At 41.3% G+C, this 14,505-nt stretch overlaps 1 protein-coding gene across 1 annotated transcript in view; it reads left to right on the plus strand.

The window, feature by feature from the left end:
* Positions 1–14,505, plus strand: part of LOC311123099 (GDNF family receptor alpha-2-like) — a gene marked incomplete at both ends in the record, with an annotated part of 86,362 nt that overhangs the window by 43,003 nt on the left and 28,854 nt on the right. Inside the window, 2 exons of the mRNA XM_084197373.1 lie at positions 12,356–12,549; positions 12,681–12,868. Of these exons, the coding sequence (XP_084053499.1) occupies positions 12,356–12,549; positions 12,681–12,868 (382 nt within the window). The remainder of the gene's footprint in view (positions 1–12,355; positions 12,550–12,680; positions 12,869–14,505) is intronic.

Here is a 14,505-nt window from a genome sequence, read left to right on the forward strand (position 1 = left end):
TATGATTTTTAAGTAATTAATTTGCATTTTATTGCATGACATAAGTATTTGATCACCTACCAACCAGTAAGAATTCCGGCTCTCACAGACCTGTTAGTTTTTCTTTAAGAAGCCCTCCTGTTCTCCACTCATTACCTGTATTAACTGCACCTGTTTGAACTCGTTGCCTGTATAAAAGACACCTGTCCACACACTCAATCAAACAGACTCCAACCTCTCCACAATGGCCAAGACCAGAGAGCAGTGTAAGGACATCAGGGATAAAATTGTATACCTGCACAAGGCTGGGATAGGCTACAGGACAATAGGCAAGCAGCTTGGTGAGAAGGCAACAACTGTTGGCGCCATTATTAGAAAATGGAAGAAGTTCAAGATGACGGTCAATCACCTTCGGTCTGGGGTTCCATGCAAGATCTCACCTCGTGGGGCATCAATGATCATGAGGAAGGTGAGGGATCAGCCCAGAACTACACGGCAGGACCTGGTCAATGACCTGAAGAGAGCTGGGACCACAGTCTCAAAGAAAACCATTAGTAACACACTACGCCGTCATGGATTAAAATCCTGCAGCGCACGCAAGGTCCCCCTGCTCAAGCCAGCGCATGTCCAGGCCCGTCTGAAGTTTGCCAATGACCATCTGGATGATCCAGAGGAGGAATGGGAGAAGGTCATGTGGTCTGATGAGACAAAAATATAGCTTTTTGGTCTAAACTCCACTCGCCGTGTTTGGAGGAAGAAGAAGGATGAGTACAACCCCAAGAACACCATCCCAACCGTGAAGCACGGAGGTGGAAACATCATTCTTTGGGGATGCTTTTCTGCAAAGGGGACAGGACGACTGCACCGTATTGAGCGGAGGATGGATGGGGCCATGTATCGCGAGATCTTGGCCAACAACCAAAGTATATACATTTGGGAGCAGCCATCGACAGCAATCACAATCCATAAGGCGCAAATAGCTAAATGAGAGAGCAGCAGTGTGATTTACATAATTGCGCTATGTACAGTACCAGTCAAAAGTTTGGACACACCTACTCATTCAAGGGTTTTTCTTTATTTTGACTATTTTCTACATTGGAGAATAATAGTGAAGACATCAAAACTATGAAATAACACCTATGGAATCATGTAGTAACAAAAAAGTTTTAAACAAATTAAAAATATATGTTATATTTTAGATTCTTCAAAGTAGCCACCCTTTGCCTTGATGACAGCTTTGCACACTCTAGGCATTATCTCAACCAGCCTCACCTGGAATGCTTTTCCAACAGTCTTGAAGGAGTTCGCACATATGCTGAGCACTTGTTGGCTACTTTTCCAGATGGGATGGTGTATCGCTGCAGAATGCTGTGGTAGCCATGCTGGTTAAGTGTGTCTTGAATACATCACCGACAGTGTCACCAGCAAAGCACGCCCACACCATCACACCTCTTCCTCCATGCTTCATGGTGGGAACCACACATGCGGAGATCATCTGTTCACCTACTCAGCGTCTCACAAAGACACGGCGGTTGGAACCAAAAATCTCAAATTGGGACTCATCAGACAAAAGGACAGATTTCCACCGGTCTAATGTCCATTGCTCATGTTTCTTGGCCCAAGCAAGTCCCTTCTTCTTTTTGGTGTGCTTTAGTAGTGGTTACTTTGCAGCAATTTGACCATGAAGGCCTGATTCACACAGTCTCCTCTGACCAGTTCATGTTGAGATTTGTCTGTTACTTAAACTCTGTGAAGCATTTATTTGGGCTGCAATTTCTGAGTCTGGTAACTCTAATTAACTTATCATCTGCAGCAGAGGTAACTCTAGGTCTTCCTTTCCTGTGGTGGTCCTCATGAGAGCCAGTTTCATCATAGCGCTTGATGGTTTTTGCTTGAAGAAACTTTCAAAGTTCTTGAAATGTTTCATATTAACTGACCTTCATGTCTTAAAGTAATGATGGACTGTCATTTCTCTTTGCTTATTTGAGCTGTTCTTGCCATAATATGGACTTGGTCTTTTACCAAATAGGGCTATCTTCTGTATACCCCCCTACCTTGTCACAACACAACTGATTGACTCAAACGCAATAACAAGGAAAGAAATTCCACAAATTAACTTCTCTACAAGGCACACCTGTTAATTGAAATGCATTCCAGGTGACTACCTCATGAAGCTGGTTGAGATAATGCCAAGAGTGTGCAAAGCTGTCATCAAGGCAAAGGGTTGCTACTTTGAAGAATCTGAAATGTAAAATATATTTTGATTTGTTTAACACTTTTTTGGTTACTACATTATTTCATATGTGTTATTTCAGAGTTTTGATGTCTTCACTATTATGAGTAGGTGTGTCCAAACTTTTGACTGGTACTGTAGATATTGTTAATACGTTATATTCATATCACCAGTAGGCTACACCGCTGCTGCTGTCTTCACCTTCAAGTGTTTATTCAAATTGGATGTATAATGAATTCCGACAGCAGTCACACCATTTGGAAGCCAGCGTGGACTGTAGCCCACAAAAAGCCTATTCCTGCTCTTTTCCTGCGATCCATTAAAACGCATTTGTTTGTGTCATTATAGTGGTCTCTGACTTGTAGTCTGATTCGTTCAGGTGGAACAAACTTAAACTTGAGCCTTTTTTCAATGCTGATTTGAATGTCATTGATAAAGCATAAGGTTGTCATAAATAATTGTTTTGCAAACATTCTTTCTGAATTTAAAAGTAATCCTAGAAGTAATCATATCATTTTTCAAAAGTATCAGTAATTTGATTACAAATTTTTTTGCTGGTAACATAACGGATTACTGTTACAGTTTTTAGTAATCAATTACATGTAAAGGATTATGCACACACACGCACGCAAGCACACACACACACCTGAATTGAATATGGACATCAGTGCACACATGTAATGAAGTCTTTATTCTCCAGTCATTAAAGCTTGTCTACTACAATCACCTTGAGCTCAGCTCATTTCACACAATCAATACACTACGAGGAGGAGGAAGGGTGTGTGTGTGCATGTGTCTGTGTGTGTGTCAGAGTTGCCGTAGGGGGAACAATCATGCTCTATAAGGCTTGACAGACAGGACACGTGTTAGTTGTACTTAGTCTACTATGGAAGCTAATACGCTGTGTGCTGACTTCACATTACTATTGGAAACGCATATCCTATGCCAGTCCTGAGGCGAGTTCAACAAGGCTACATGTTGCCAGAGTAACAATTTCAGTTGAACGATTTGAATGAACACTCCAAAATGTTACGGTGAAACATCAAACAGCTACTTTTTGTAAGGATTACTGTTCGTTTTTAGCGACAATATTCAAACTGAAAATGACTTAGCAATTCCTACTAAATATAGTAGAAAGTCTACATGGCCACTTGATTATGTTTAGTGGCAGTTTAGACCCGAAACAGACACTTACGTTCGCTGCACACTACCTTCTCAGACTGTTAGCTAACGTTAGCGAATGGTCACGGCTAACACAAAACAAATGGAATATGTTAGCTAACGTCAGCCAACTTTCACAAACTATTTCCCTTGTTGAACACACCTCTGCTCTATTAGCAGCCTGATCACTAGAAATAGACTTCGATTTTGAACATTTGAAAAGGTCCTGAGGAAACGATATATGCCTTCCTCGGGCGCTCACAACAAAAAAGAAAAAAACGATTGCCCAGCACTGGGCACAAACTCGTGATGCTCAGAGCTTGCGCACACTGCTTTGACCACTGTGCCACCTCAGTTCACAATGCTCTAGCAAGCCGTGAGAATACTTGGTGATACTTGATGGTAATAGTGTGTCATTTTTAATTATTTTGTTTTAAGCCTTACCCAAACCATAGACCTAATCTTAACCACTCAGAATAAATGCCTAAACTGTTAACTTTTGAGTTGTTTCTGTTTTAACCCTGTAACCACGCGGGATTAACCCTGTAACCACAAAATTCGGTCTAAACGACCAATTTCCCTGGGAGATAAACGGACATTGCAATATCCTGTACAGAGGCAACAGAGGGAGAGGGGTAAGCGTGCCTTTCTCATTGTGGACAAACTTTTTATAGACGTACAGCTATTCCGAGACAGCTCCATAACACCATGGCTATACTAAATTCTACGGGGACACCAGGTTACAGAAAAAATTATGGGGACTGTAAAATATCAGAACAGTTTGAAGTTGTTATGCGCACACACACACTCAATTACACGCTCACTTACGCAAACATACGCACACACACACACACACTTGATCTCGCTCGCTCTCTTTCTCTCTCTTCTCTCCTTCTCTCCCCCCTCTCTCTATTGTCTAGAACTTTCTATAATTCAAAATGGTTCTTGTTTGTCTGTCTACATGTCTATTTATGTTTACGACAAGCAATGGGAAGATATCAGAACAGGGACATTAGGAAATAACATTTTGTACGGGATACATTTGTACTGTAGTGAAGCCGTCTCTGTGGTCCTCTGTAGCTCAGCTGGTAGAGCACGGCACTTGTAATGCCAAGGTAGTGGGTTCGATCGCCGGTACCACCCATACACAAAAATGTATGCACACATGACTGTAAGTCGCTTTGGATAAAAGCGTCTGCTAAATGGCTTATTATTATTATTAAAGTAATGCAGTGTCTCGTTCATAATCATCTGAAATGTCAATTACTATGGAAATGCTGGGATGTGTTCTTTCTATGAATATGATGTTTAATGCAACTTTGATGTTGATACTATATGGATTACAATGATCATCTTGAATATTAAGGCTACACTCACTTCATGTTACACACATAGACACTGAACCATGCAAATTGACTGGGTTATTATCTATTTACACATCACACATTATAGTCTTACTCTCGTTCAGACATCATACACACTTTCACTAAATCACATCCAATATCACACACATCAACCTATTCAGATTTACTACACACATAATATCCTGACAAAATGTTCTAACATCTGAGGCATTGGCTCACAGGCAAACAGGCAATGGAATAAATATATATATATATTGAACAGAAATAACATGAAAACACCAGTTGCTTTGTGCATATTGCTAGAACCTGTTTCTTGAATTCTGAACATCAGACATTTGAAATCTTTGTTTCTGACAGTCATGATACCTCTTATGGCAACTTTACAAGCACTAATTATGGTCAATTTAGACTGAGAATAGTATCTAGTTATGGAAAGGGGAGAAATAAGTATAGTCAGTTATAGTTGTAATGGTTTAGCAGATTATAAGAAAAGACAATCAGTCTTTACATGGCTAAAAGAAAAGGAATATAACATATACAGTACTGTTTACAGGAAACTCACTCTACATCTTTAGATGAAGTTGCGTGGAAAAAGGAATGGGGCGGTGAAATAATTTTCTGTCATGGAAAAAGGAACTGAAAAGGTGTGATGATACTAATTAACAAAAATGTCGATCCAAATGTGCAAACAGTCAGGAAGGATCCGAAAGGAAGATCCTTTTGAATATGAAAGTGGATGATTTGGCTGATTAAGCTATATGGTCCAAATCAGGATGATCCACCTTTCTTCCAAAAGATTTATACCAATATATTGAACTTACAGGCAACAAACGATCAAATAATTATGGTGGGAGACTATAACACAGTGTTAAGTACCTCAATGGACCGTAAAGGAAATCACTCTACAAACTATCATCCTCGTGCCCTTAAGGAGATCACAAATATCATGGACACATTAGAAATAGCGAATATTTGGAGACTAAACAAATATACAGTGAGGGAAAAAAGTATTTGATCCCCTGCTGATTTTGTACGTTTTCCCACTGACAAAGACATGATCAGTCTATGATTTTAATGGTATGTTTATTTGAACAGTGAGAGAAAGAATAACAACAACAAAATCCAGAAAAACGCATGTCAAAAATGTTATAAATTGATTTGCATTTTAATGAGGGAAATAAGTATTTGACCCCTCTTCAAAACATGACTTAGTACTTGGTGGCAAAACCCTTGTTGGCAATCACAGAGGTCAGATGTTTCTTGTAGTTGGCCACCAGGTTTGCAGACATCTCAGGAGGGATTCTGCTCCACTCCTCTTTGCAGATCTTCTCCAAGTCATTAAGGTTTCGAGGCTGACGTTTGGCAACTCGAACCTTCAACTCCCTCCACAGATTTTCAATGGGATTAAGGTCTGGAGACTGGCTAGGCCACTCCAGGACCTTAATGTGCTTCTTCTTGAGCCACTCCTTTGTTGCCTTGGCCGTGTGTTTTGGGTCATTGTCATGCTGGAATACCCATCCACGACCCATTTTCAATGGCCTGGCTGAGGGAAGAATGTTCTCACTCAAGATTTGACTGTACATGGCCCCGTCCATCGTCCCTTTGATGCGGTGAAGTTGTCCTGTCCCCTTAGCAGAAAAACACCCCCAAAGCATAACGTTTCCACCTCCATGTTTGACGGTGGGGATGGTGTTCTTGTGGTCATAGGCAGCATTCCTCCTCCTCCAAACACGGCGAGTTGAGATGATGCCAAAGAGCTCGATTTTGGTCTCATCTGACCACAACACTTTCACCCAGTTCTCCTATGAATCATTCAGATGTTCATTGGCAAACTTCAGACGGGCCTGTATACAGTGGGGAAAAAAAGTATTTAGTCAGCCACCAATTGTGCAAGTTCTCCCACTTAAAAAGATGAGAGAGGCCTGTAATTTTCATCATAGGTACACGTCAACTATGACAGACAAAATGAGAAAGAAAAATCCAGAAAATCACTTTGTAGGATTTTTAATGAATTTATTGGCAAACGATGGTGGAAAATAAGTATTTGGTCAATAACAAAAGTTTCTCAATACTTTGTTATATACCCTTTGTTGGCAATGACACAGGTCAAACGTTTTCTGTAAGTCTTCACAAGGTTTTCACACACTGTTGCTTGTATTTTGGCCCATTCCTCCATGCAGATCTCCTCTAGAGCAGTGATGTTTTGGGGCTGTCGCTGGGCAACACAGACTTTCAACTCCCTCCAAAGATTTTCTATGGGGTTGAGATCTGGAGACTGGCTAGGCCACTCCAGGACCTTGAAATGCTTCTTACGAAGCCACTCCTTCGTTGCCCGGGCGGTGTGTTTGGGATCATTGTCATGCTGAAAGACCCAGCCACGTTTCATCTTCAATGCCCTTGCTGATGGAAGGAGGTATTCACTCAAAATCTCACGATACATGGCCCCATTCATTCTTTCCTTTACACGGATCAGTCGTCCTGGTCCCTTTGCAGAAAAACAGCCCAAAAGCATGATGTTTCCACCCCCATGCTTCACAGTAGGTATGGTGTTCTTTGGATGCAACTCAGCATTCTTTGTCCTCCAAACATGACGAGTTGAGTTTTTACCAAAAAGTTATATTTTGGTTTCATCTGACCATATGACTTTCTCCCAATCCTCTTCTGGATCATCCAAATGCACTTCAGACGGGCCTGGACATGTACTGGCTTAAGCAGGGGGACACGTCTCGCACTGCAGGATTTGAGTCCCTGGCGGCGTAGTGTGTTACTGATGGTAGGCTTTGTTACTTTAGTCCCAGCTCTCTGCAGGTCATTCACTAGGTCCCCCCGTGTGGTTCTGGGATTTTTGCTCACCGTTCTTGTGATCATTTTGACCCCACGGGGTGAGATCTTGCGTGGAGCCCCAGATTGAGGGAGATTATCAGTGGTCTTGTATGTCTTCCATTTCCTAATAATTGCTCCCACAGTTGATTTCTTCAAACCAAGCTGCTTACCTATTGCAGATTCAGTCTTCCCAGCCTGGTGCAAGTCTACAATTTTGTTTCTGGTGTCCTTTGACAGCTCTTTGGTCTTGGCCATTGTGGAGTTTGGAGTGTGACTGTTTGAGGTTGTGGACAGGTGTCTTTTATACTGATAACAAGTTCAAACAGGTGCCATTAATACAGGTAACGAGTGGAGGACAGAGGAGCCTCTTAAAGAAGAAGTTACAGGTCTGTGAGAGCCAGAAATCTTGCTTGTTTGTAGGTGACCAAATACTTATTTTCCACCATAATTTGCAAATAAATTCATTAAAAATCCTACAATGGGATTTTCTGGATTTTTTTTTCTCAATTTGTCTGTCATAGTTGACGTGTACCTATGTTGAAAATTACAGGCCTCTCTCATCTTTTTAAGTGGGAGAACTTGCACAATTGGTGGCTGACTAAATACTTTTTTTCCCCACTGTATGTGCTTTCTTGAGCAGGGGGACCTTGCGGGCGCTGCAGGATTTCAGTCCTTCACGGCGTAGTGTGTTACCAATTGTTTTCTTGGTGACTATGGTCCCAGCTGCCTTGAGATCATTGACAAGATCCTCCCGTGTAGTTTGACAAGATTCCTCACCGTTCTCATGATCATTGCAACTCCACGAGGTGAGATCTTGCATGGAGCCCCAGGCCGAGGGAGATTGACAGGTCTTTTGTTTTTTCTTCCATTTGCGAATAATCGCACCAACTGTTGTCACCTTCTCACCAAGCTGCTTGCCGATGGTCTTGTAGCCCATTCCAGCCTTGTGTAGGTCTACAATCTTGTCCCTGACATCCTTGGAGAGCTCTTTGGTCTTGGCCATGGTGGAGAGTTTGGAATCTGATTGATTGATTGCTTCTGTGGACAGGTGTCTTTTATACAGGTAACAAGCTGAGATTAGGAGCACTCCCTTTAAGAGTGTGCTGCTAATCTCAGCTCGTTACCTGTATAAAAGACACCTGGGAGCCAGAAATCTTTCTGATTGAGAGGGGGTCAAATACTTATTTCCCTCATTAAAATGCAAATCAATTTATAACATTTTTGACATGCGTTTTTCTGTTTTTGTTGTTGTTATTCTGTCTCTCACTGTTCAAAAAAACCTAACATTAAAATTATAGACTGATCATTTCTTTGTCAGTGGGCAAATGTACAAAATCAGCAGGGGATCAAATACTTTTTTCCCTCACTGTACATGGAGAAGACTTAATAAAGATAGTCTTCTTGACTGCTTTCTTGTCTGTTTCTCTCTTGCATCAAAGGTTAAAAAAGTATTGAAAGGAGACAGAATGAGATCGGACCATCATCTAATTGGCCTTCACATAACTCTTACAGAATTTCCACTTCGACAGGGATATTGGAAATGTAATCAAAGTCTACTGGAGGACAATTTGTTCTTAACAAAGACAAAATAATTTATAACTGAATTTTTCCAGTATAATATAGGTTCAGAAAATCCCCTTATTGTTTGGGATACCTTTAAATGTACCTTCAGAGGTCAATCAATTCAATATTCATCTGTAAAGAAAAAGCAGTTTCTGTCTAAAGATACAAGGCTAACAAGGGAAATACAGGAACTAATAGTACAGGTAGATAGCAATAAAAACAGTACTGCAGAGGTACAAAACAAGTTAGAGGAATTTATTCAAGACCGATCTAATGTAATCTATTACAAAAATAAAGCAACGTGATTGGAATATGGAGAAAAATTCACCTAATTCTTCCTGAATCTTCAACACAGGTATGCTACCAAAAATAATGAGCAGAAACTCGTTACTAAAGACAGTCATCCATGATTCTACAAATGATATTTTAAAAGAGGAAGCTAAATATTTTAAGCAGATGTTTTATTTTCCATCTCCTCCTCACCCTCTAAATGACGATAACTGTAAGGAATTCTTTCCAAGTAATAAAACAATTAGAACATTTAACAAATACACAAAAAGATCACTGCGAAGGCCAAATGACAGAGGAATAACTTTTTGAGGTTATTAAATCCTTTCAGTCTGGAGAAACCCCAGGGCTTGATGGCATATACTGGAGGCATCTTACACTTCAATGTTGTGATGCAAAAATCTAGCAAAATGCATAGCACTCACAACTAAAAAGGTTTTACCAGGTATTGTTCATCGTGATCAGACAGGTTTTTACATGGACGATACGTTGGAGACAATATACGACATTGTAATTATTTTGCACTATAGCCTATTTATTGCCTTACCTTCATAACTTGCTACATTTGCACACACTGTATATATATTTTCTGTTGTATTTTTTGACTTTATGTTTTTTTTTACCCCATATGTAACTCTGTGTTGTTGTTTTTATCGCACTGCTTTGCTTTTGTCATGGAATCTGCCGAGGCTGCTCCTCCTCCTTGGTCGGGCAGGTTTCGGCGGTCGTCGTCCCCGGAGTACTAGCTGCCACCGTTGTATGTTTCTATGTTCATTTGCTTTTGTCTGATTGTTGTACACCTGTGGTTAGTTAGCGTTGATTATGTGTCCTATAAGTTCTCGCTTTGTTAGTCATGTGTTGTGTGTTATTGTGTGCTACGTGTCGGTATTGGTTTTCCCTCCTTGTGTGTTAGGAGAGGTTTTCGCACTTTCTGTGCGCTTATGTATTTTTTCCTGTTTGTTTACGCCTGTGTGCGTATCGCTCGTCTCCGAGCACTTGTGCTCGTATTTCACCACTAAAGACTGTTGTACGAAGCTTCTGTGTCCTGCGCCTGATTCCCGCACCTTCCACATACAGCACACCTTGACAGCTTTATCTTGGCCAGGTCGCAGTTGTAAATGAGAACTTGTTCTCAACTGGCTTACCTGGTTAAATAAAGGTGAAATAAAAAAATAAAAAAAATAAACATGAAACATCTAAGAAGGCCTGGTATTCATAGCGGATTTTCAAAAGGCCTTCTCAAGTAGATTACTAAGAAAATATCATCACTTGTTTAAAAATGGCCTTTTTGCCTTTGTGCAGAAATGAAATGAAACCTTGTTCAAAGTATTTCTCTTTTCAAACAAGCAATGCAGAGCTAGTTACAATTTCAATTTAATCCCACAGAAAAGATAGAACAAATATTACAATAAATGTTATAGTTGAACTCAAATGTGCTGGTTGATAAAATACCTGTATTTATGGAAAATATGTTTGAGAAGGGTATTTTGTTTTTAAATAATATTGTATGTCTTTCATGGAGCTATCCGAATTGTATGGGAAGGTATGCTCAATCCAAGATTACAACCAATTGATTACAGCATTACCCCAAAAATGGAGGAGGCAGTTGGTAGCAGGAGGAGGTAGGGAACTGGTCTGTCTGCCCAATATAAAGGATCAATACTTGCGGAGAAACAAAAATAGCATAAATAGGAATATAACCCTGTTTCATTTGGGGACCAGGATGTTGACCGCTGTGCCATACAGATTGAAAAATAGCTGGGAAGAGATTTTTGATCTACCAATTCCATGGCACAGGGTGCATGAGTTGATATATAAAATAATACAAGATTCAAGACTTCATGCTTATCAGTAAAAATTATGCCACCAACAAAATATTCAATATTTGGGGCATACAACCTCTCCAGATTTTGTTGCGAGGATACAGAATCAATAGACCATTTGTTCTCATATTGCCCTCAGTTAGCCTGTTTCTTGTTTCAGTTCAGGTATGGCTGAAAAAACATAACATTAATCTAAAATTGACCCCAGAAATAGCATTGTTGGGAGATTGGAGAGACCTGATCAGTCAATTACTAATATACTAATACTCTTAGGGGGGGGGGGGGGGGGGGTGAGGAGTGGAAGGGGAGTTTTTTTCAGGGGGGGTACTGTGGGGGGTCTTGGATGGTTGAGGGGCAGCTCTCGGGGGGAACTGTGGGGGGATCTTGGATAGTTGGTGGCCTGGCGGTTGGGAGCTAGGGCCGGTGGCCGAGAGGTCTGGGTGGGGGATCTGTCCTTATGCCCTTGGGCAGGGTGCTTGACCCTGGTTGCTCCTGTGGGTCGCTCTGGATGGGAGTGTCTGCTGGATGACTGAATGTAATGTAAATGTTGAGCAGCTTCACTGCAGGTAGATAGTATGTAAAAAATAAAATAAAATTGACGTTAATCCATAATTTAATCCATAATCCATAATTCCACGTAGCTATCAGTAGAGTCAGAGTTAGAAGGGGGGGGGGGGGGGGGGTCTAGTATTTTATATTTTCCAGCCATTACTATGAACCATGTTCTCCCCAATTAAGATGCCACCGGCCGCTTGTGATTAGAAGTCTAATATAGGATGTGGAGTATGAAATAAAAATGCAAATATAAAATGTGTTCCCACTACAACAAACTGTGTTAGGCCTTGATCTTTACAACACTTACATTTCTCCTCCCAATGCACGGTATGGCTTCATTAAACTGTGTGTGTGTGTGTGTGCGCATGTGTGGGTTTCTGTTGTAGCTTCATTAAACAGATAATATAGTGAGTTTATATTTAGCCACAGTCACATTAGACGCTAGTGATGTGTAACAAGACAAACACTGGGGTTACACAGTGTGTCTGTGTCTGTTAACTTTTTGTGCTCATAATTTTCTCTCTCTCTCTGCCTCTCTCTCTTTCTCTATCCAACCCATCTCCCAGACTCTTCTCTGTCCAAGGCCAGCCCCTGTTCAGAGCCAGGGAAACCCTGTAACCCATGTCTCGATGCAGCCAAGGCCTGCAACCTCAATGAAACCTGCAAGAGACAACGCTCCAATTACATCGCTATCTGCAACAAGCCCTCTCAGCCCTCACTGGCCAACCAGGAGCCTTGCAGTCGCAAACGATGTCACAAGGTGGGTGGTGGTTGGACCTGTCACAAATGACATCCTATTCCCTAGTAATACACTACTTCTGACCAGAGCCCCATCACATAGTGGATGATGATGATGATGACAATAATGATATTATTATGTTGTGTTCCCAGGCGCTGCGTCAGTTCTTTGAGCGTGTGCAGTGGGAGCTGAGTTACCCCCTGTTGTTCTGCTCGTGTCCGGACCAGGCCTGTGCTGAGAGACGTAGACAGACCATTGTACCTGCCTGTTCCCACCAGGAGAAACACAGACCCTCCTGTCTAGAGCTACGACGCACCTGCCGCTCCGACGCACTCTGCAGGTAAACAGACCCAGACAGACACACACACACAAACACACATACACTTCTACAAAACGCACACTCAAGTGTACACGCGTATTTGCACACGCATGCACAAACATAATTCCAAACACACTCAAGTGTGCACGCTCATCGATGCATGAACACACAAACAAACACATACACATACATATACACACCCACACCTGAGCACTGGGATCCGAATATTTTGACTGCCTCATGCATTTAATTTCCTCTCTGCCTCCTACATAATGTCAAAAATAACCCAGCGGTGTGTGGATCTGTTTGGGTGGTTTGGTGTGTGTGTGTGTACTGAAAGGCTTTCAGGGCGATTTAAAGAGTGAGAGAGAGAAAGAGAGCGAGCAAAGATGGAACGAGAAAGAAAAGAGAGAGCAGAGAAAGAGAGAGAAAGAAAGAGAGAGCGGTAGAGAGATTAAGAGAAGAGTTAGAGATGGTAACGGGTGTAACTTGGGGCAACCTCTGAGTTGGATGCTAATTGCAACAGGCAGCAAGGAACTCATTAGCTATGCAAATATGGTAAATATGTAAATGAGCAGTCCCAGTGAGGGACGATTAATTAAAGAGAAAGTTTAGACAAAACAGTCTAATTATAACCAAAAACAGACACAAACATACCCACGCACATACAGTGGGGAGAACAAGTATTTGATACACTGCCGATTTTGCAGGTTTTCCTACTTACAAAGCATGTAGAGATCTGTAATTTGTATCATAGGTACACTTCAACAGTGAGAGACGGAATCTAAAACAAAAATCCAGAAAATCACATTGTATGATTTTTAAGTAATTCATTTACACACTCATATCTCCTCTCCCTTCCTCTCTTCTCCTCTCCTCTCCTCATGTAAAATATAGGTACAAGTTGTTTAAATGGGAGTTTAGGCTATTTCTGACTAGATTATGTTTTCAAGGTCAGCAGTGTCAGTTATGCATTTATATGTTATTATAATTCCACTGTATATTGTGTGTGTGTGTGTGTGTATTTGTGTGGATATGTGTGTGTATGTTTTTTTTGCCTCTGCTAATGTAGATATTATAATAAGGTGTCTCCCATGGGATAACTGTGAGTCTGCTTTACTGTGACTGACAAGTCAGGGTCAGAGAGAGAGGGAAAGAGAGCGAGAGGAGCGAGAGCTGGGGAGGGTGAAAAAAAGAGAAGGATAGAAGGAGAGTGGAGAGAGAGTGTAGAGAGCAGGTGGGAGAAAGAGAGAGAGAGTGAGAGTGAGAGGGGGGAAATAGAGAGGAGAGAGAGTCCATGTCCTCATTAGATATGCATGCACATCACTTTAGCCAGCCAAGGTTGTTAGCTTATGAACACTAGAATACAGCACATAGCAGCTAACTGTCACGCTGAATGTCTGTCTTGTATATCTTTTTGTGCCCAACAGTTAATGTTCATGATGGGGGGGGTTACAGGTACAAAAACAATAAAGGAAATGCATACAAAGATAATCCCAACCCATCATGAACATTAACTGTCTTCTTGGTAAGCAACTCCAGTGTAGATTTGGCCTCGTGTTTTAGGTTATTGTCCTGCTGAAAGGTGAATTCATCTCCCAGTGTCTGGTGGAAAGCAAACTGAGCCAGGTTTTCCACTAGGATTTTGCCTGTGCCTA

Source organism: Coregonus lavaretus (genome assembly GCF_964263955.1).
Source record: "Coregonus lavaretus genome assembly, contig: HAP1_SCAFFOLD_1372, whole genome shotgun sequence".
Classification (NCBI taxonomy): Eukaryota; Metazoa; Chordata; class Actinopteri; order Salmoniformes; family Salmonidae; genus Coregonus; species Coregonus lavaretus.